At 36.9% G+C, this 25020-nt stretch overlaps 1 protein-coding gene across 1 annotated transcript in view; it reads right to left on the bottom strand.

Moving 5' to 3' along the window:
* SUCLA2 (succinate-CoA ligase ADP-forming subunit beta) overlaps positions 1–25020 on the bottom strand; it is a 49346-nt gene that overhangs the window by 24161 nt on the left and 165 nt on the right. The window contains exons 2-4 of the mRNA XM_045978424.1: positions 19735–19915; positions 8024–8123; positions 7455–7617 (exon numbers count right to left, since the gene is read on the bottom strand). Coding sequence (XP_045834380.1) covers positions 7455–7617; positions 8024–8123; positions 19735–19915 — 444 coding nt within the window. The remainder of the gene's footprint in view (positions 1–7454; positions 7618–8023; positions 8124–19734; positions 19916–25020) is intronic.

The raw sequence follows: 25020 nt of genomic DNA, 5'->3' as shown, positions 1-25020 counted from the left end.
TTTCAAACGTATAATAAAGCTACAGTAATCAAAACAGTATGTTCTGGCATAAAGATAGGACATAGAGGCCAATTTAACTGAATAGAAAATCCAGGAATAAATCCCCATGCATATGATCAAATGATCTCTGCCAAATGTGCCAGGCTATACAATGAGGAAAGGATAGTGTCTTCAGAAAATGGTGTTGGGGAAACTGAATATCCACATGCAAAATAATGAAGGTGGACCCTTATTTTACACCATATGCAAAAATTAATTCAAGATGGATTAAAGACCTAAATATAAGAGCTGAAACTGCAAAACTTCTAGAAGAAAACATAAGGGGAAAACTTCATGACCTTGGATTTGGCAATAATTTCTTAGCAATATTTCTTTAGCAATAATTTCCTTTGCCCAATTTAAAAATGGGCAAAGGACTTGAACAGACATTTCTCCAAAGAAGATGTAGATCTTCATCAGCTTAGGATAGCAAAACAAAATGCAGTAAACTCGGTGGTTTAAACAACAGACATTTATTTCTCACAGTTCATGGTTCACACCCATACTAACCTCCTTATCAAATGGTTATTCAGCCACATCCTCCATATTCTTTTCCAAATAGCTTTCTCACTTTTTGCAGTATAGGCAGACTGAGAATTTTCCAAATCTTTTTAAACTCTGGTTCCTTTTTTGCTTAGCTAAACAATTCCTTCTTCAATTCATTTCTCTTTTCTCACATTTTACCAAAAGCAGTCAGAAGGAACCAAACTGCTTCCTCAATACTTTGCTTCATAATCTCCTCAGCTAAACATTTATCCCTCCCAATTCTACCTTCCACAAAACACTAGAACATAAACACAATTCAGTCAAGTTCTTTGCCACTTTGTAACAAGGATCACCTTTTTTCCATCATTCTTTATTTCAGGCTGAGACCTCAAAAAAACGGCCCTTACTATCCATATGGATATTTCTACTAACATTCTATTTGTGAATATTTATATATTTTCTAATAAAATGGAGGTTTTCTCTATAGCTCTTTTCTTTGAGCTCTCACTGGAATCACTTTTAACAGTCCCTTCATGATAATCCTAGCTTTTTCTACCACATACCTCAAAACTGTTCCAGGTTCTACCCTTGACCGAGTTCCAAAGCCACTTTAGTGTTTTTATGTTTTTGCTATTCTTATAGCAGCACCGTAGCAACATCACCTTACCTAAACCTAATTACCAAAGGAATCACCTCCAAACATATCACATTAGGGGACGAACTTCAACATAGGAACTGGGGTGGGAGATAAACCTCAGTCCATAACAAGAGCCAACAAGTATAAGAATGGATGCTCATTATCATTAAAGAAATGCAAATCAAAACCACAGTGAGGTATTACCTCACACCCATAAAGATAACTTCTGTTTAAAAAACAAAAAAAGGCATTGGTGGATGTGGAGAAATTCGAACTCTTGAACCCTGTTGGTAGAAATGTAAAATAGTGGAGCTACTGTGGAAAATAGTATAAGGTTGCTCAAAAAATTAAATACCGTATTATCATATAATCTAGCAATCCCACTTCTAGGTATATCCAAAAAAACTGAAAACAATATCTCAAACAGGTATCTGCATACCCACGTTAACTGCAACATTATTCAAAATAGCCAAGAGGAAGAAACCTGATCGTTCATCAACAGATGAAAAATAAAATAAGAAAAATCACATATACATATAATGGAATATATTCAGCCTTTTAAAAAAAGGAAATCCTGGGGTGCCTGGGTGGCTCAGTGGGTTAAAGCCTCTGCCTTCGGCTCAGGTCATGATCTCAGGGTCCTGGGATCGAGCCCCGCATCGGGCTCTCTGCTCCGCAGGGAGCCTGCTTTCTCCTCTCTCTCTGCCTGCCTCTCTGCCTGCCTCTCTGTCTGCTTGTGATTTCTGTCTGTCAAATAAATAAAATATTTAAAAAAAAAAAAAAAAAAAGGAAATCCTGACACATGCTAAGCATGAACGTTGAAGACTATTACGCTAAGTAAAATGAACCAGTCACAAAAAAGAAAAATACGGCATGATTCCACGTACATGAGGTTTAACTATATCTAAAACAATCAAACTCTTAAAAACAGTAAAATGGGATTGCCAGGCGCTAAAAAAAAAAGCAGCAGAAGGGGAACTGTTCAATGGATATAGTTCTAGTTTTGCAAGATGAAAAAGTTCTAGAGATTTGCTGCACAACAATATACATAAAGTTAACACTACTGTACTGTATACTTAAAAATGATTAAGATAGTAATTTTAATATATATTTTGATCACAATTAATAAAAAAAGAAAACACAACTCTAGACCAGAAACTTGATGAGGTCCTGTGGTTGGCAGTATTTCCTTTCTGTGCACTGTCATATGTCAATACTCCAGAAGAATGACAGGTACCTGAGGACAATGGAAACTTTATGCTTGGAACTCTCCCAAACCTTGCCCTGTGCATTTTCATTTGGCTGGCTGGTTCTGATTTGTGTCCTTTGGCTGTTGTAGAACTGTAATCATAAGTATAATACTTTCCTAAGTTCTATGATTCACTCTAGCAAATTATGAAACCTGGAGGGGTACTAGAAACCCTAAAATTTGTAGCCAGCTATTAAGCACACAGGTTATCTAGGGAACCCCAAACTTGAGGATGGTGTCTGAAGTGAGTGAGCACAGGCATGTGGAGGCCTGTATCCTTAACCTGTGAGGTTTGGCCCAACTCTGGGTACATGGTATCAGAATTCACTATAATACACACAGACAAAATTTTTAATGAAAGAATTCATTGTGCCTCCTGAGACTCAAGAAGAGAAAAAAAGAAAGCTACACTAAAAAGAAACGCTCAAAATTATAGTCTAATTTTTAGTTCCCCTATAAATTTCAAATGAAAAGGTATTTTTCACTTCCTTTCTAGAAAGGCAGTTCATAATTATAAGCTTTTACAAAGATCTAAGGTAGGGGGAGACAGATTTAAGAAGACCATGTATGACTAATATCACGCTACTGAAGTAGAATATAGGTAAATTAATGTACAGATAACCCCAAAATACAATTTTATGCAACAGATGAGGCAGAAACCAACAAACTTAAAATATTTTAACATTTTAATTTTATTTTATTTAATATTTTATTTATTTATTTGAGAGAGAGAGAACAGCAGAGGGAGAGGGAGAAGCAGACTCCTCCTAAGCAGGGAGCCCAACACAGGGCTCAATCCCAGAACCCTGGGATCATGACCTGAGCCAAAGGCAGATGCTTAACCATCTGAGCCACCCAGGCACCCCTGGACATTTTATTTTAGTTTTACCTTTTTAAAAATATCTATTGATAAGAACCATTAAAAGCCACAAAGAAGGCAGCACTATTAAAGGGGAAAAGATATTAAATTCTCACTGAAGTAATGATCAAGTCTCCAAGATTTAGGTGTTAAGTTGGGAAAAAAGACAAAAAAAAACAAAATATGAAATAATAGTATAGAAAAGAAAGTGAACAGACTCTTAGTGTACTAATTCCCTAACCAATTAGAAAGAAACCCCAAAATTATAGGCAGCTGATCAGAAGAAAGCTTACATAGGTAAATATAGATCAATTAAAACAATTACTATAGGGGTGTCTGGGTGGCTCAGTGGGTTAAATCCTCTGCCTTCAGCTCAGGTCATGATCCCAGGGCCCTGGGATCAAGCCCCGCATGGGGCTCTCTGCTCAGCAGGGAGCCTGCTTCCTCCTCTCTCTCTCTGCCTGCCTCTATGCCTACTTGTAATCTCTGTCTGTCAAATAAATAAATAAAATCTTAAAAAAAAAAAACAATGACTATAGTTTTGCATTTGGTCATGACTGCTGAATGCATGCTGTTTCTGTTTAAACAATTGGTTTTAAGTTTAAATTTTAGTAATAAACTTTCAGAACTACTTAAGTTCAAGCAAATAGCTGTAAATTCAAATAAATTAATAATGCTATTTTCTCCTTCTTAACCTAAATTCTTCTTTTCTTTGGTCCTACAAAAAATTTTGCCTTAAAATAGGTCTGAATTTTAAATATGACAAATAAGCCACTTAATAAAAATGTCTTTTGAGAATAATAAAAGTGGGGTGCCTGGATGGCACAGTTTGTTAAGCGTCCAGCTCTTGGTTTCAGCTCAGGTCATGATCTCGGGTCAGGAGATCAAGCCCCACGATGGGCTCCACACTCAGCACAGAGACTGCTTAAGACTTTCTCTCTCTTGGGCACTTGGGTGTCTCCATGGGTTAAAGCCTCTGCCTGCAGCTAAGCTCATGATCCCAGGGGTCATGGGATTGAGCCCTTCATCAGGCTCTCTGCTCAGCAAAGAGCCTGCTTCCTCCTCTCTGACTGCCTCTCTGCCTACTTGTGATCTCTGCCTGTCAAATAAATAAAATCTCAAAAAGAAAAAGACTTTCTCTCCCTCTCCTGCCCCTGGTCCCCTCACTCTCTCAAATAAATCTTAAAAAAAAAATAAAAGTATGGAAAATAAAATTTGCAATTCTTGAAGCATTTGTTATCTATTCCAGGCAAAGTAAAAAACTCGATATGGTTAAATGCACCACTCATTTATAGCAGATTACAATGTTTTACTAGAAAGAAAAAATTAAAATAGCAAATGTAATTTGCTAAATTAGATTTGTTCAGGCCAAAAGTACCCAATAGGTACTGGGAAAATGTTAAGAAATATAATTTTGAAAAAGTGCCAAAACAGAGTAGGTACTTAAATTGATTTTTTTTTGACATACCATCCCTATGGTAAATATCTACCCAAGCTTCCTGAAGTAACACATATTAAGACGACCAATAGAGCCTATGATACACTCCTAAAAAGAGAAAAGGAACAAAAACAATTTTTAATGATCAGCAGACTTTTATAAACAGAACTGTAATTCAATCAGAAATGTTCGTTTCTTTTTAGTTTAAATAGACTGATTTTTTTTCTTAGAGTTCCCAAAATGCTTGCCATATCCCAACCAACACTCCATTGGTCTAATGTGATAACATCAAAGAACACATGGCCAAATGGTTTCATTGGTACTATCAAATTTTTATTTTTCTAATTTTTTTTAAAGATTTTATTTATTTAGGGGCACCTGGGTGGCTCAGTGGGTTAAAGCCTCTGCCTTCGGCTCAGGTCATGATCCCAGGGTCCTGGGATCGAGCCCCACATCAGGCTTTCTGCTCAGCAGGGAGCCTGCTTCCTCCTCTCTCTCTCTCTCCGTCTGCCTCTCTGCCTACTTGTAATCTCTGTCTGTTAAATAAAATAAATTTAAAAAAAAAAGATTTTATTTATATGAGAATGAGGGAAAGAGGGAGCTAGGGAAAGAGAGAAAGAGCACAAGTTGGGGGAGGAAAAGAGGGAGAAAGAGAGGGAAAAGCAGACTCCTGGCTGAGCACAGAGCCCAACACAGGGTTCAATCCCATGACCTGAGTCAAAGTTAGACACTTAATTGACTGAACCACCCAGGCACCCCACTGGTACTATCAAATTTTAAATCTCAGTTATTACAACTATGCAGTGTGAAATAAAAACATTTTTCCCACACAAGACTCAAGAGAGTTCTCTAAAATTTCAAGTCCTTAAATTGAACTCAAATTTGATCCTTTTCCCTAATGCATTTGGTTATGACTCTTCTCTCAGTGGTCATTATATTTTTAATAAAATGTTTTCAGTGTGTTATAGTTGTATCTTTAATAACACATATTCAGTTTGCCATATTTACTACAATCAAAATGAGGTACTCTGAATGTTTAATATTATAGGACTCATAACTCATAACCCTAAAACAAAAAGTAAAAACATAATAACTAACAAAATGAAACATGTTGATAGACAACATCAATAGAAAAGAAAATACAGTGAAAATAAGTGAATTTGTAAAAATATAGTTTTTGTAAATGTGTGTAATATATAAGATTATTGTCATGAGACTTCTAAAGTAACTTACAAAACTAAATTCTACCACATAGAGAAACCTATACTGATAAAGACATCACTTACAAATAAAACTGTCTTTTATCCTATATATCCTGAGTGGGTTTTTACTACCATCTAGTGTTATATCTTAAAAAATACTTTCTTGTAAAAATTAAGTTACAAAAGACACTTTACAATATTACTCAAACATTACTAGAAGATTTAATTAACTGTAGGGAAAAAAATCACAGTATAGAAAATAGCTGTTTTTAAAAAGCTGCCTTATGTAAGAAACCTATTTTCATTACTCTTAAAATTTTTGTTGTATTAATTGTGTAATTGTGTAATGTACATCAAATCCTTTCTAGGGCTTCCAAATACATACCCAAGTTGCTTCAAAAGACAAAGTAGCTACTACAAAGATTCAGCCCATTAAATCTAGCCAATGCATTCAAAAAGCCAGAGAGTTATAGTATAAAATGATTATCAATGTTCTCTCAATGCCAACAGGTCTATGAAAGGACTTCCTCCTCACCTGACACCTTAAATGCTAGCATTTTAGGTTCCATAAAGAGAGAAAAGCAAAGGTACAGTTATGCTCCTTAGAATCATATTGTTTGCTACTGAATGTGAGTCATCCTTCAACTTGCCAAACACCAAAATGACTAGTGAAATGAACCCCAAACCATTATAAAAAAACAAAAACAAAACACCAAGAGGTAAGATGAAGCCATGGAAACACATTCTTTTAATGGGTTCAGAAACTATCTTTGTTAAAAGATTTTACTCTGGGGCACCTGGGTGGCTCAGTGGGTTAAAGCCTCTGCCTTCAGCTCAGGTCATGGTCTCAGGGTCCTGGGATCGAGCCCCACATCGGGCTCTCTGCTCAGCGGGGAGCCTGCTTCCTCCTCTCTCCCTGCCTGCCTCTCTGACTACTTGTGATCTCTGTCTATCAAATACATAAATAAAATCTTAAAAAAAAAAAAAAAAAAGATTTTACTCTGCTAGAAATTATTTTCTTGGGCACCTGGGTGATTTAGTTGGTTAAGCGACTACATTCGGCTCAGGTCATGATCCCGGGAGTCCCAGGATCAAGTCCTGCATCGGGCTCCCAGCTCCATGGGGAGTCTGCTTCTCCCTCTGACCTCCCCTGTCATGCTCTCTCTCTCCCCTCAAATAAGTAAATAAATTCTTTAAAAAAAGAAAAAGAAAAAAAATTATTTTCTCAGTCTATGGAATCTAGAGATGAATCCAAAGAATTTAAACTGCTTTTAGTACATTAACAATTTAGAAGTCCTGTGGATTCTATTTCAGCAAGGTTTTGCCTACAGCTTTTTTTAACCACAATATTACATATTAAATTTTATATCATTAACCATGCAGGGTTTTTCTTTAAATGACACAAAAATATTATGCTCATGACATATACAAATAAGATTATAGATCATACCTTTTTAATCCTTCCCATACAAACAGAAATAATCAACCTTTGAAATTGAATGTAGTAAAATCATCCTGAAGGTATCATGTCTACAATTACTCACTTGAAATGACCTTTCCATTGTTATTGCAAAGTAGTATTCTCTCCGGGGATATCGTCTCTCACAAACCAATACTTGATTGCATATTCTGCCTTTTTCTCCTGTTTGCTTGGTAAACAACTTTTTCCCAATCATTTGTGAGGAAACAGCTTTTGCTTCTTCTGGACTGAAAAAAGAAAAAGAACTCAAATTTTTTTTCTCCTCCACTCAGAAAGACAAAAACATATGACAACCAAAATTTTATCTTACTTAATATTTCCTTTAATTTTTTTTAAAGATTTATTTATTTGAGAGAGAGAACACACCAACAGGGGGAGAGGCAGAGGGAGAGAAACTCAAACAAGACTCTGTGCTTAGTGTGGAGCCCAACATGGGTCAATCCTAAGACCCTGAGATCATGCATGACCTGAGTCAAAATCAAGAGTAGGACACTCAATTGACAGAATACCCAGGAACCCCATTCATTTAATATTTAAATTTTAGTATTCTCATCAATTCAATAATAAGGGATAATTTTTAAAATACATTTTTTCTTTAATAGTGATGATTTTTCTTTAAAAAGCAGGACTTACGAGAAAACTATCTTCACTCCTCCTTTGAGGCCACTCTCAAATGTTCCTTTTCCTCTACCACCAGCTAAAACCTGTGCCTTTATCACGACATCTTTGGAACCTAGAAGAAAAACACTTCCATTAGATAAGCAGCATGGAATAGCATGCAAGATGTTACTGTTATTAAGCATAGATTAAGTGATGTTATTAAATGCTGTAAAGACTCATTTACCCACAATGTCAAAAAATGAAGTAGTCCACATAAATAATTTTTCTAGATTAGAACATTAAAATATTCACCATCTAAAGATCCACAAGTTAAAAAATTAGCCATTCATATGACACCATTTCTTAAAGTAGACTGAAAATAATTTTATTTTTCCTTAACACTATCTAGTGTTTTGGAAGATATTAAAAGTACAAAAATTAAGACTCAAATGTCCCTTTCTGTTCACATGTAAAATTGCTGTCCTGTGAATATTTGAGTTAAAAATGCTACTCTGAGCAGAATATACCTTATAACTTAAGGTAAAACTGCCAGTACTGATACCAACTTACATTGTTCCAGTAACAGAAAGACTTGTTAATACACATTCTTAAGCTACACCGTTATGAGGGGTATTATCAGGAGTTAAACTATATTTATCAGAAGATTCAGGGATGTTACATTTATAAGTCTTAAATTTTTCATTTTTTATAATACTTTTTAAAAATTTTTAAATGAAATTTTTAAAATAAATACCCTGAATTTTTCTTAACAGGTAGACTGATCTCTCTTCTCTCTTCCTCTTTCTAATGTGCTGAAGAAAAGCATCAAACCAGCTGGTTAACCTGGGTACCCCTCATCATTCATGGTCCAAGGCTACTCCTCTTCAAGGGGCATTCTCGATCTCCCCAGACAAGGAGAATTTCAGAATCTCATTTTGCCTCTTACAGCATTTTGCCTATACTAGCAGTGCAACCCTTATATTAGTTGTGGCAAAATAATAACCTTATTCTTATTGGTCACAATCCTAAAGAAGTCCCTTGTATGTAACTACCAATCCACGCACACACCATGCAGAATGCGGGGACTCTCACCTAATCAGATAAACCAACAAAATTAAAGAGGTAACAAACACAGTTTCTGATAAAACCAGTAAAAACTGACCTAAAGTTTACACCTAAACAATTATTTAAAAAGAATGTTTAGAAAATTTATGATGTAAATGAGTCTACATTTAGAAATTAGAAGATGGCCCTTAAGTCAGTCAAGGATGTTTTTTATTTTTTATTTTTATTTTTTATTTATTTGACAGAGAGAGATCACAAGTAGGCAGATAGGCAGGCAGAGAGAGAGAGGAGAAAGCAGGCTCCCCGCCAAGCAGAGATCCCGACGTAAGACTCGATCCCAGGACCCTGAGATCATGACCTGAGCCGAAGGCAGAGGATTAACCCACTGAGCCACCCAGGCGCCCAAGGATTTTTTTTTTTAAAAGCTCTCTTTCTCACACCCCATACCCATCTTTAAAATTTATCCAGAATCTTGACCACTCCTCATCACCTAGTTTGAACCCCAGTCCCAATCACCATTCTATCTCACCTAGATTACCCCCGTCCCTGACAGTATTCTCAAAGCAGCAAAGAGAGCACATCACTCCTCTATTTAAAACCTTACAGTGAATGCCCATTTTACTCAAAGTGAAAGTCACACTCCTGACAATGACCTACAAGGATCTATATAATCCCCCAGTACCCTTACTATTTGTATCTCCTAAAACCTCCTCATCGTTCACTCCACTCCAGCTACACTAGTCTCCACTGTTCCCAGGCATACTTCCGCCTTCAGGATTTGGCTCTTACGCTCCCTCCTCCTGGAATACTCTTCATCAGGTACAGGAATCCTCTGCTTTTCCAAAGTTGGCATTACACCACTTCACTTTTACAGAAGACCTACATCAGTTACCTGTTTTCACTAACCAAAAGAAATCCGAAAGTGAACTTTCCTTCTGCAAAAATATCAGTGTTGATTTTGCAGAGAGCCATTACAGAGGCAGCATGTACCCCAAGCCACAAGAGTGGCCAAGCTCTTTACCCAGGAACCATACTCAGCATCCAGCCACCAAAGCTTTGACCGTGCCTGTGAGCATCTGTGCTTTAGCCTAGGAAGGGTCATTTACTGGGTCTGAGAACGCTTGAAATTTTTTCCTCATAATTAATGCTAACTTCTTTCACTTTATGCCATTTTGGCCTACAAAAGGTTTCACAAGAATGCTCGACTTTCAGATACCAGAAGATACCTGTAACCATTTGAGAAAGGTCCACATTCCTTTCAAGTTTTTCTTCTTACATCTCATTATCCATTAGGCTTACCCTGATCATTTTACTTAATAGTACAACCTGCCCACCAGGAACCAATCCTCTTTACCCTGCTTATTTATTTTCCATAGAATTCATCACCTTCAAACATAATACATAATTTTCTCATGTTTACCATTTATTGTTTTGCTCCCCCACTAGAATACAGGCTCCAAAACAGCAGAATCTTCGTTGTGTTCAGTGAAGTTCTCAAGCTCCTGGGAGCGTTCCTAGCATATATTTTCTGAATGTTGAATAAAAGAACATTTAAAAATGGAAAGAATTCTTGCATACCTTGATTTTCCACTGCTCTTTTAAAAACTCGGAACTGGATATACTGGGACCTGCAACTAAAGCTGATTAGAAATGCCTGGTTTACACAAGACAGACCCTTTTCTATCTGCCATAGTCCCCACCATTCCCAGGTAAAAACAACTAATATTAGATGAAGAATAGAGAAAGCTTTAAAAATGTCCTTAAAATGAACAATAATTTTCTTATTGGAAAGAAAACAGGTAGCCTTTGGGACAATGGCAAATTACAGAGTTCATGCCCAAACTAAAAGGAGCAGCCACTAGTCATTTTACCTGTTTCTGGTTACCTGGCTTTTCCAGTACTTTAGAAATATTCATTTTATCCAAAGAGGATAAATGTAACCCCAATAGTGTAAATATAACATAAAAATGGGCAATTGTTAAACTGGTGATTTGCTGGGCTAACTTCAAACATTCCTAACTGAGAACTTAAAAAACTGACCTATTAAAGTAATAAAACTCTAGTTTTTCAAAATCCACTTTAAAAGACAAGAAGTCTCTTCCTCCACAAAGTGTCAGTTTCCTTTCTTTAGGAATATAAATTCCTTAAGGGCAGAGAAGATTCCTCAAAAGTTCCTTCTAAAAAAGCCCTTCACAACAAAAGAAACACCAAAAAAATTTAATGAATACAGCTTCATCAAGACAAGAGGGATTACAAGAGAAATCTGAGGACAACTGATTGAAACAAAGATTTTATTCAATTTCATTAATTTGTTCAACAATTACATCTATATACCGGTTACTTGCTGGAGCCATAGATCTACCAAAGAGCAAGAGAGACCTACCTGCCCTTAGAGAGCTTACAGTCTTACTAGATGTGGTCCTTTGCTCTAGTCAGACAAGGCCTTTAATGGATTCCAAGGTTGTCTTTAAAATATAGTCAATACCCCTCCTAGCTTTAGTTAGTCATAAATGTCTTAAACGTTCTTCATATATGTCATTAATAAGGCACTGAGGAGAAAAAAAGGCAAAGTCCTATTTTATGCCTTTAGAAATCTCCCTCTAGGCTGTAATTCATTAATTGGCAACCTTTGCACATGTTTATTCAGTCAGACAAAAATTCCACCTTAATTATACTAGAATCCTATACATTAGGACTAAGACACAGAACGGCTGAGTAAATTAAAAAACAGACTAATCTATGCTGACTGTAAGAGACTCACTTGAGATATAAGGACACAAACAGACCGAAAGTGAAAGGATGAACAAAGATATTGCTTGCAAATGGAAACCAAAAGAAAGCTGGAGTAGCTGTACTTATATCAGACAAAATCAACTTTATAACAAAGACTGTAACAAGAGACAAAGAAGGGTGTTACATAATAATAAAGGGGTCAATCCAACAATGGGATGTATCATTGGTAAATATTTATGCACCCAACATAAGAGCTCCTAAATATATAAAGCAAATGTTAACAGACATAAAGGGGGAAACAGATAAGCAATACAATTAATAGTAAGGGATTTCAATACCCACATACATCAATCAATAGGTCACCCAGACAGAAAATCAATAAGCAAACACAGGCCTTAAACAACATATTCGCATGGTCTTAATATATATATACAACGTTCCATCCAAAAGCAACAATACATATTCTTCTCAAGTGCACATGGAATATACTCCAGGAGAGATCACACAGTAAACCACAGAACAAGTCTTAATAAATTTAAGAGGACTGAAATCACATCAAGCATATTTTCCAACCACAATGGTATGAAACCAGAAATGAATTAAAGGAGGAAACCTGGAAAATTCAAATACATGGAGACTAAACTGCATGCTGTCAATGGGTCAATGAAAAATCAAAAAAGAAATAAAAAATACATTGAGACAAACAAAATGGAAATATACCAAAATTTATGGAATCAGCAAAAGCAGTCTAAGAATTCACAGTAATAAAAGTCTATCTCAAGAAACAAGAAAAGTCTCAAACAAATTAACTCTGCACCTCAAGGAACTAAGAAAGAAGAACAGATGAAGCCCAAAGTTAGTAGAAGGAAGGAAATAACCAAGGTTAGAACATAAATAAAATAGAGATTAAACAGACAATGGAAAAGATCAATGAAAGTAAGAGCTGCTCTTCAAAAAGATGAACAATATGACGAACTTTCAGCTAGACTCACCACCAACAACAACAGAAAAGAGTGGATTCATAAAATCAGACACAAAAAGATGAGATATTACAACTGAACACTCAGAAATACAAAGGATAAGAGACTATTATGATCAATTACATGACAACAAATTGGACAACCAAGAAGAAATAAATTCCTTGAAACATACAACCTACCAAGACTGGGTTATGAAGAAACAAAAAATCTTAACAGATTATCAGTAAGGAGAATGAATCAGTAGTAAAAATCCTCTCAACAAATGAAGGTCCAGATCCAGATGGCTCACTGGTGAATACTACCAACATTAAAAAAAGAATATCAATCCTTCTCAAACTCTTCCAAAAAATGGTGGGCGCATTTGCAATTCATTTTACAAAGCCAGAATTACCCTGATACCAAAACCAGACAAGGATGCCACAAGCAAAGAAAACTACAGACCAATATCCCTGATGAACATAGACAAAAATCGTCGACAAAATATTAGCAAACTGAATACAACAATACATTAAAAGAATCATATTCCATCATCAACTGGGATTTATTCCAGGGATGAAGACTGATTTAACGTCTACAAATCAGTCACTGTGATACACTTTACTAATAAAATGAAGGGTAAAAAATATATGGTCATCTCAACAGATGCAAAAAAAAAAAGCATTTGGCAAAATTCAATATCCATTTATGTAAAAACCTCAACAAGGCAGTATGGAAGGAACATACCTCAACATAATAAAGGCCATATATGACAAGCCCACAGCTAAATATCCAACTCAACAGTGAAAAGTTGAAAGCTTTGCCTCTAAGATCAGTAACAAGAGAAGGAGGTCCATTCCTGCCACTTTAACACAGAACTGGGAGTCCTACCTATAACAATTAGGCAACAAAAAGAAATAAAAGGCATCCAAACTGGAAAGGAAGAAGTAAAATTGTCACTATTTGCATATGACATGATATTATATATAGAAAACCTTAAAGATCCCATCAAAAAACCATTAGAATAAATGAATTCACTAATACTGCAGGACACAAAGTCAATACACAAAAGTCAATTACATTTCTATACATTAATCATGAACTATCAGAGAAATTTTAAAAAAAAGTCTCATCTACAACTGCAGCAAAAGAATAAAATACCTATGGATAAATTTAACCAAGGAGGTAAAAGACCTGTGTACTGAACTGTAGACATTGATTAAAGAAACTGAAGAAGACAAAATTGAAATAATAGTTAAAATGTCCATACTACCCATAGCAATCTACAGATTCAATTCAATCCCTATCAAAATTCCAATGGCATTTTTCACAAAATAGAACAAACAATCCTAAAATTAGTATGGAACCAAAAAAAAAAAAACCCCAAGTAGCCAATGCAATCTTGCAAAACCAGGAAAAAGCTGCAGATATCACACTCCTGGATTTCAAACTACATTACAAAGCTACAATAATCAAAACAGTATACTACTTACATAACAAAACAGAGAGCCCAGAAATAAATCCATATATATATGGTCAATTAATTTATCAAAAAGGAGCCAAGAATATAAAATGTAGAAAAGATAGTCTCTTCAATAAATAGGGTTGGGATGGGGTGCCTGGATGGCTCAGTTGGTTAAGCGTCTGACCCTTGATTTTGGCTCAGGTCATAATCTCAGGGTCCTGGGATCAAGGCCTGTGTTGGGCTCTGCACTCAGCAGGGAGTCTACTTGGAATTCTCCCTTTCTCTCTCTCCCTCACCCCCACACTTGCTTGCTTTCTGTCTAAAAATAAATCTTTAAAAGTGTTTAAATAAATAACTAAAAGAAATGATGTTGGGAAAACTAGACAGCCATATGCAAAAGCATGAAACTCAACCACCATCTTACACCATACAGAAAAATTAACTTGAAGTGCATTAAAGACTTGAACATAAGACCTAAAAATACCCCATAAAATTCGAAGAAGAAAATAGATGTGGCAAGCTCTTTGACATTAGGTCTTGGTGATGATGTTTACAATCTGACACCGAAAGTAAAAGCAACAAAAGCAAAAATAAGTGGGATATATCAAATTAAAACACATCTACATACCAAAGGAAATAATCAACAAAATAAAACAGCAACCTACTGAATGAGAGAAAATATTTGCAAATCATATCATAATCATAACTCTGACAATATCCAAAACAAACAGAGAACTCAAGCAACTCAATTATAGGAAAAAAAGTGATTAAACAACAGGCAGAAGATGTGAAGACATTTTTCCAAAGACATACAAATGGCCAGCAGACATATAAAAAAGATGCTCAAAATCACTATTTATCAGGGAAATCCAAATCAAAACCAGAAAAATGATGTATCTCATACCTGCTACAATGGCTATTATAGAAAAAAGACAAGGAATAACAAGTGTTGATGAGGATCTGAAGCAAAGGGAACATTCGTGCACTGTTGATAGAAATATAAATTGGTGCAGCCTTGTGGAAAACAGTAAAGAGGTTCCTCAAAAAAATTAAAAATAGAACTACTCTATGATACAGCACTTCCACTTCTGGATATTTATCTGAAGGAAACACTAACTTGATAAACTACATGTACCCCATGTTCACTGCAGCACTATTTAAAATCACCACGATAGGGAAACAACATCCCTTGATGGATGAATGGGTAAAGAAATTATGGTATATGCACATGGTGTGTGTGTGTGTATTCAGCCACAAAAAAAGAGTAACATTTTGCCATTTGCAACAACATGAATGTGTATCTGATGGCTAAGTTAAGAAAGCCAGAGAAAGACATATTCCATATGAATGGAATCTTATATATGGAATTGGAAAACAAAACAAAACAACTAAGCTCACAGATACAGAGAACAGATTAGTAGCTGCCAGAGGAAGGGGGTAGGGGATAGGAAAAATGGATGAAGGCAGTCAAAATTAAAGAAAAAAAAAAAAAGAAAGAAAAAGATGGGACTTAAGACCCATTTCAAACTTCTAACCTCATAAGACATAAGTTTATGTTTTAAGCAATTAAAAAATATGTAGCAGATATAAGTACTATTATTAATGAAATTTAGAATTTGGCAATTAAAGTCTACTCTAAAAAAAGATCAACAAAATATGCAAAAAAGACAGACTAGTCAGGCAACATAAATTTCACTAGGTTGAACAATTTTCAAGAAACAAAATGATTACACTGTGTCTAACTTCAAACATGGAAAGTCAATTCACTTGCAATTCTATTTAGGGTAACAGAGAAACTGAGATGTATTTGTAGCTGAACTATGTACTACAGTTTCCCCTTTTAAAATTCTATGAAGCACAGCTTTTAACAGTTCCTCTGAAAATTAGAACAAAAATGGGAGAAACTTCCCAAGCCTAAAAGATACTATTCTTGGCAATACAGAATCATGAAATCAATGAGAGGTCTACTATAGACTTATCATTAAAAATGGATATGAGGGGGACACCTGGGTGGCTCAGTGGGTTAAGCTGCTGACTTCGGCTCAGGTCATGATCCTGGGGTCCTGGGATCGAGTCCCACCTCGGGCTCCTTGCGCAGCAGGGAGCCTGCTTCCTCCTCTCTGCCTGCCTCTCTGCCTGCTTGTGTGTACTCTCTCTCTCTCTGACAAATAAAATCTTTAAAAAAAAAAAAAAATGGATATGAGGGGGGAACCTGAGTGGCTCAGTTGGTTAAGACTGCCTTCAGCTCGGGTCAGGATCTCATCCTGATCTCATCCCAGGTCAAGTCCCACATCAGGCTCCTTGCTCAGTGGGGAGTCAGCTTCTCCTTCTGCCTGACGCTCCGCACTGCTTGTGCTCTATCTCTCTCTCTCTCTAATAAATAAATAAATAAATAAAATCTTTTTTTAAAAAGTGGTTATGAGGGGACACCTGGGTAACTCAGTTGGTTAACTGCCTGCCTTCAGCTCAAGTTGATTCCTGGGATAGAGTCCTCCATTGGGCCCCTTGCTCAGCAAAAAGCCTTCTTCTCCCTCTGCCTGCTGTTCCCCCGCCTGTGCTTGTGCACACACAAGAGCACTCTCTCTGACAAATAAATCTTTCCAAATAATAAATAAATAAGTAATAAAATAAAAATGGATATGAAAAAGGGGAGCCTCGGTGGCTCAGCTGTTTAGACCTCTGACTCTTGATTTTGGCTCAGGTCATGATCTAAGGGTCCTGGGATCAAGCTCTGTGTCAGGCTCTATGCTCAGCCAGGAGTCTGCTTGAGATTCTCTCTCTCCCTCTGCCCCTATCTCTGTGCATGCTCTCAACCCCTCTCTCTCTCTCAAGATAAACAAATCTTTTAAAAAATGGATATGAGAAAACCAGTCTATTAAGACACACACACACACACACACACACACACACACACACACACACACACACAGGAAAAGAAAAGAAACTAGATTTCTTCCCAACCATTCTTCCATCCCTAACCTCAATTATTCATAACAGGCAAAACTAGCCTCCAGGCCAGTGTATCCAACTTTTTTCACATCACGATATACACAGAAAATTATAGAATTTGTAGGGAATACTGGGGAAAGAGGCCAGGGCTATTTCAGGAGGAGTCACCAGTTGTAGGATCAGTGGTTCCAGACCCCATGCTAACTCACAGAACTGAGGGGAAGCAAGTTTGGCCCACCTGTAATGCCTTTATATCTCACTGTTTCAGTTGGTGATGTAAGAGTTCTAATAAATGGGAATTAATACTTTGTGAGTTGTTCAAAAATTCAAGAAGCAGAGTAGCCAAAATCAAAACTGGGAATTGCTAGCTAGATGGACAGAGCCGGGTGTATTTCTAAGGCACCTTATACCATACCTTACTAGATCCTATAAGCAACATTTTCTGACATTAATGACTCCCAACAAAAGACAAAACTGTCCTCAACATCTTCCTAGTAGTTGCTAAATATATCTTTTAAAAGTAGCATTTCTGGGGCACCTGGGTGGCTCAGTGGGTTAAAGGCTCTGCCTTCGGCTCAGGTCATGATCCCAGGGTCCTGGGATTGAGCCCCGCACTGGGCTCTCTGCTCAGCAGGGAGCCTGCTTCCCCCCTCTCTCTCTGCCTGCCTCTCTGCCTACTTGTGATCTCTGTCTATCAAATAAATTAAAAAATATTTAAAAAATTAAAAAGTAGCATTTCTGAGTCTCCGAATTTAAAAGACCTCCTTAATCACTAATCCCACTTCCATACTATAATCATCATCTGCAGTGTTACTTGATAAAAACATACTTTCTAGATGAACAAGATACCTTCTGTTCCAAGGGGCTCAAAATCAGAGCTGTCTACTTGCTTCACATTAAGTCCTGGTCCCAGAGACCTTCCCAGAAATACTCATAATTAGAGTATACCCTGCACATGTTAACCATTCTTTCTTCCTTTAATCATTCAAGCATCATTAAAGCTTATAAGGAGTAAGGAAACCAAGAAACTGGTAGCCAAATAAATCCTACTTGTTTGATGAAAAAGCTACTACACAGATTTTTTTTTGACAAAACAATGAATTTTGACTAAATGAGCAAATATATGGAAAATACAGAAAAATGAATTATAGTGATTCGGAAATAGAAAATAAGAGTTTTTACCAACTTCATTATATATATATATCAGGCCTTACTGACACTGGCACAAAAAACATTTTAAGCTTCAGCATTACAACAAAGGAAAGAATTGGTAAACAAAAAATCATCAACGCGAGGGATTAGACTGATAAAAATAAAAGAACAAAATCAAGGGTCTAAATTTCATTCTTAAGGACAGAAGGGCAAAATAAGAAAACCTTATACTTTCTCAACTGCATTTCCAAGTTTTCAGCTGACCCTTCTTTAGAAATTAAAGTTTAGGTCATATAGATAAGATCAAATCTCAAGAGAATAGTTATTAATAAGTGGGCTTTGCAAGAAATACTACAGAAATACAAAGTACAATCACGAGTTTTCTTTGCACTTGACCTTTAAGAGCCTCTACTATACAGTGTTTTGAAGGTAAAAGCGAGGCACATCTTTTACCATGCACAAGTTCCAGCTACAGGTCACCATTAATTAACAAAAATTTCCCCCAAATTAGTATCAATTTACAAAAATCTTTCAACGAATAAAAAGAAGTATGCTTATAACCTGAATAAAGAGGACTCTCTGCTCAGCGGGGAGCTTGTTTCCCCCCTCTCTCTCTGCCTGCCTCTCTGCCTGCTTGTGATCTCTGTCAAATTAAAAAAAAAAAAAAAAACAAAAAAAACTTTAAATCATTAAAAATGTAAAGTGAAGGCTACCTTCTAAAGTCAGTATTTTTTTAATTATGAGATTAATATAAATTAACAAAATTCAAATTAACAAAAGCTATTTAGTTTTCTGTTAGCAATAAAAGACTTTACTAATAAACATGGGCAACTACTTAATTCATTAAACAAATATCAATAGTTTTTGAGTACATAAGTGTCAGGTACTCTTCTAAGAGTTTAGGATACATCACTGGACAAAATAAGACAAAGAAACCCTGCTCTCATGGAGCTTACAGTCTAGCACTCAGCTTCGCCCCTCCCTCCCACCACTCTGGTTCCATACTTTTCCTGTCAAGAGAAAGTTGGGGGAGTTTTATTAGACCTCTTTACAGCCATATAAACAGCTAAGATTTTCTTCACTATTTTCTTGAAGAATCATCACAGACACCCAGTCTTTTAAGCTTTAGAATATTAAACAGAACTTTCTTCCCATAATTATACTCCAACTAAAGACAGGACTTTAAAGGCTTCCTAATGCCAATGTAATTGGTTCTTAAGTTACTAGCTCTATGGGAGCTCAAAATAATCTCATAATTTCAGAATGTCAATAATCATAAAGTTCCACCTTCCCTTTTAAGTAAATAAAATTTATTTTTTAAAAAATTAAACAAAACCTATAAGCTGTTATAAACTGTAAGTAAAGTTTATATCTTATCAGAAGTGCCCATGTCAAAGTGGCCTAAGTTTTTCTTAAGTTAGTACCTAATTTTTTGGCAACTGCATAAGCTTCATCTGGTGATTTTGCCACATGTCCTTTGGGAATGGAGACACCAGCTTCTTGCAATAATTCCATACTCATGTATTCATGTAGTGAGAGATTCCTTTGTTGCTGCTGCTGTACTTGGAGTCCATGGTTGTTAAAAAATCCAGAACTTCCCAGAACCTAAAGAAATTGGGGACATATTATATATGTCAGTAATTTGGAACTTATTAAAAACACTTTCTCAAAATACTTTTTTATATACAGTACTTGGTTCTTCATAACTGTAATAAAAGTGTTACATTAAACCATCAAAGAATAATATTCAGAGTACCTAAATTATAACCTAAGAGCTAACCTACCAGCTAAATATCAAATGTTACCCTTGTAGTTTTAACTATTTTCTCATCATGTCTAGTCTTACTTTTTATTTGAGCTCCACTACCATATCCCTAATGACCTACAGAGCATTTCTACCTCAATGCCAAATTCAGCAGATCTAAAACCAACCTCATCTTTTCCAACAAACCAAAAATCCTTCCCATTTTCTTCTCTCCATCATTCTTCCAGCACCTAACAAATCACTTGGCACTAGATATGTGGTAGTTGAGTGATAGTTGAGTGATTCCTCTTTCAAACACATAAGACTAAACCCTGGTTTCATTTGTAGTGATCACTGTGGTGTGCTACTCAGATTCCCCTTTCATAGCCCAGCTGCTGGGAGTGCTGGTACTGACAGCTCTCAGCTGAGTCCTCTCACTGGCGCTTCCTTGCCCAAAGTCACACCTTCCCATTGTCAGCCTGCATCCAATGACTGGTCGCTGGGGTTTAAGGTAAGGTTATAAGGTCCTAGCACCTCACCCCAATTTGGGGTAATTCTGAAGGACCATCTTAGTTCCACATCTCCCAGAGGAAAGGCAAAAGTTCCTACTGCAACTGCACCACAGTTCTACTTCTCCCTCTACTCAAGCCTCCTTCCCTCACTCCCACAGGTGTTGATCCAGACACCACTTTCCAGTTGATTTCCTCAATGAAACTCTTCATTTCATAGCCTGTAAATATCGAAATTCCTCAATCCTATCAACTTTATATGACAGTATGTAGAACAAATTAAGTGCTATGAAAACCCTGGAAGAATGAATTGAAATTACACATTTAAGTATTATCTATACATTTTCATTCTCTAAACAAGGAATGCAGCATACTGAAACACAGCTCATATGAGACACCTAAGAGCATAAGAATTGAATTTAAAGGGATCATATATACAGTCTATTTCTTTTTAATATAAAATATTGGAAACCATTTACTGATAGTCCATGTTATAGACAGTTAAGAGAATTAGAAATCTGCAGTTCTGGACTATCAACTATTGCTTTATTAAACAGTCTTTCTTGAAGGAAGAAAATTACCTGGGATGTTGTCTAAAAATGCAGATTCTGGGGCCCCACTCGAATCTACAAAATCTCTGGAATGGGCCTCAGGTAATCTGCATTCACAACAAGTCATTCACCTGATTCTTAAGCACCCTACAGTCTGAGAACCCTAGTCTAAAAATCAGTCACACCAAGTAACAACTTGTTTTTGTTTCACCTGGTAAGCTAAAATCCTGAATAACATTTCAGCAGAGAAACTCAACTCCCTGATTTACTGTCACTTCCATATTAAAAACCAGCAACATCCCAAACCATTCATTATACATCTACTTTCTGAAATCCCATTCCTGGGTATATACACAACAGAAATGAGTTGTCTACCAAAAGGCATATTCATAAGAATATCCATAGTGGGCTTATTCATTAAAAAATAAAAATGACTCAATCACCCATCAACAGAAAAAAAAATACAGCATATTCACATACCAGGATCCTACAGAGCAATTTTTTAAAAATACCTGTTGCTCACAAAACAATGGATTCATCTCAAAGACATAATTTTGAGGAAAAGAAACCAGATACAAGAATACATATTTATATTTTTTAATATAGTTCAAAACCAGTCAAAATTAGTGATAGAAGTCAGTCAGAATTAGTGGTCACCTTCTGTTGGGGAATACTGATAAGGGGAGAGGACATGGGTGCTTCTGAGGGCTGAAAGTATTACATATCTTGATCTGAATGGTGGCTACACAGATGTATACATACATAAAAATTAATCTAGCTACCCAAAGTTGTACACTTTATATAAATTAAACCTCAAAATAACAATAAAAATAAGGGGGGAAGAGGAGTACCAAGCAGAGCTTGGTAAAAACAGTTATACATTCAAATATTTTTTGAATGCCTATATACCAGACACCGTGCAAGGGATGTTAAAAGAATAAAACCGACTCGGTCCAGCCACAGAATTCATTTAATGTAAATGAGCATGTAAATGAACACCTACAACACACACATGAGCATTCAGAGTCATTACGTGGCACCTAATTAGCTGGACAGACTAGAAAAAATACAACAGAGGCCTGATCCCAGCTTGAAAATAAAACAACTTAGGGCTACTGAGTGGCTCAGTCAGTTAAGGGCCCGGCTCTTAGCTTCAGCTCAGGTCCTGAGCTCATGGTGGTAAGATGGAGGCCCCAGCAGGTTCCAGGCTTAGCTGTAAGTAGGCTACCCCTCTCCCTCTCCGCCTGCCCCGTCCCCCACTCGCAGTTGCACTCTCTCTCTCTCTCTCAAATAAATAAATCTTTTAAAAAATCAATAAATAAATAAAAATAAAATAACACTTTGGGAACAACTGTGAAAATCTAAAACTAAATTTCTATAGTATGATAACTACAAATTTCCTAAATATAATAACTATGTTGTGGTTATTTAGGAGAATGTCTTCACCTTTAAAAGGAGTGTACTATGGGACGCCTGGGTAGCTCAGTCAGATAAACGTCTGCTCAGGCTCAGGTCATGATCCCAGGGTCCTGGGATGGAGCCTGAGTCTTGCATCAGGCTCCTCCCTCTGCCTGCCTGCAGCTTCCCTTGCTTGTGATCTCTCCCTCCCTCTCTCTGACAAATAAATATCTTAAAAATAAATAAATAAAAGGCGTGTGCTAAAATAATATCTAGGGATAAAGCGCCATGATATCTGCCAGCTAGCCTCAAATGGCTGAGCAAAAATAAATGAATGTAATTTTATACATACATGCATATATAAACATATATATATGCACATGAATGTAGTCTTTTAAAGATAAAGCAAATGCGGCAAAATGTTAAATATAGATGAAAGTAATATATATGCTCACTGTACTATTGCTGGAACATTCTATCAGTTTGAAATTTTTCCAAAAAAAGTTCAGGGTAAACCAATGACACAAAGCTCTAAGTATATTTTTAGTTTCTTTCAAATATCTACATTCACAAAGAATCAGTAGTACTCATACTACTGATTCTTTGTGAATATAGATATTACTCATAAGGTAATGCTGCTAATTTTTATACCCCTTTAAAGGTTTTTTAATATCTGAAGTGTGGATAATCCTTTCCTTGCACCCCTAGAAGTTATGACTTGAAATACGCTTTTTTAGTTATGCTGGTAATAAATATTCCTACAGAATCACAAGGATTCCCACATTTAAGTCTTTGTCTTTCTCCACATTATCACTTAGAAGATTCCTACTGCCAAAAGGCCACCAATTCCTGGCCAAATCCCTATACTACCACCCATTTAATCATCCACCCATTTAATCATTCACCAATTAAAAGGGGAAAATGTAGTTACTGCAAAATGTGATTCACGATGAGAAAATATTTAAAATTAGTTCATCTGCTCATAACCTGAACTATATTATCAGACATACACTGGACAAAAGATACAGAGAAACTGGACCAGGGTTAGAGAACTAAACATAATGTTTAAGAATATTTGCTAAACTCAATGTGTGACCTTAAACAAGTTTCCTAGGATCCTGCACCTCTGCGTCCTCATCTACAAAAGCAAAGGGTTAGATTAAGGGCCTTCCAAATTCTAAAGCTGTATTTTTTAATGTGTGGGTGGAAAAGAAGAGATGTTGTAAGACAATAAACTAGGCACCTCCATATGGAGAGACAAGAGCTTTTAAAAGAATTTTCCAAAAGGACAGATGAAAACATGTTTGTTCACCAAGTCTTCATTTTCTAAAAACAAGACAGCACTCTTTAAGACTCTTAAAAAGGAAGTTCAAGGCCAAAAAATATCACTTCTCCTATTGAGAAGTATACTCATGTAATTCACTGCCTCCGGATTTAGAGTATTAAAAAAAAAAAAAAAGTCTAAATCAATTCATTTTTGTCATGTCCAAGGAGTTAATTTCAGAACGTAATCTAAAACTCTGGAATTGACTTATGAAGCAATCATGCCCTTTCACAAGTTTCTTAGTGTCAACATTGGAAAGAACAGGCCAAGTCCTCCGGGAAAAAAAATTGAAGAGCAGATTCAAGCACACAGGCTTTGGAGCCGGACGGTTCTGGAATTACGCCTTAGTTTTGCCCCTACCTGCTTTGTGACGGAGCCCGAATTACTAGCTCTCCAGGCCACAGTTTCCTCCTCAATGATGAGGGTATTAATGACGCCCTTATAGTGCTGCTGAGAAGCCTAACAAGAAACTACAAGTTAAATGCCTAGCTCAGTACCTGGCCCACGGTAAACACTCCAAAGACCAAAGCAAACAAACACTTGTGATTATTGTGCTATACTCGACCCAGAAATGAAGTGATCCAAAAGACAACTGCCTTACTTCCCCAGCTGGTAAGCTGGTAAACATCATCTTATTACCACCCTTAACAAACAGAACAGGTGGGAAACTTCCCTGCCTCTTCGCAGAACAGACCAGTCAACAAGATGATCCTGTGAAGACATTCCCACCTATGACAGCTCCCGAGGGACATAAAAGTACATCTGAAGGGCATTTCCCCCCTCCCCAAAGAAGGGCCGCAGAAGCCTCTGCCCACTGCGCGGGGTGAGGTAAAAGCAGCAGAAACTGCCCAGGCCCCCACACCTCCACTTAGAAGCTCCCCTCACCCGCCTCCCCGCCGGCCCTCAGAAACTGAAAGGGCAGCCGCAGCCGAATAGCCCGACTCCTCGCGGGCTGAGGACGAGCAGAGCGGCGCAAATATGAGCCCGCTCGCAGCCACAGCCACAGCGGGCAGTCCTCCTGGGCAAGCCGCCCGCGGGCCCGGCTGGGCAACCCCATGTCACCCAATGTCACCTATTGCGAAGTGACCCCGAGCCGGGCCTCACATCCCCTCACACCTCACCCACAGGAGCCACGTCTCCCACCTCGCCCTTCCTCCTGCCGACCCTCGAAGAGATAGCGGGCT

This window comes from Meles meles, chromosome 14 (assembly GCF_922984935.1).
Source record: "Meles meles chromosome 14, mMelMel3.1 paternal haplotype, whole genome shotgun sequence".
Taxonomy (NCBI): domain Eukaryota; kingdom Metazoa; phylum Chordata; class Mammalia; order Carnivora; family Mustelidae; genus Meles; species Meles meles.
This window is presented reverse-complemented; position numbering and strand designations above follow the sequence as displayed.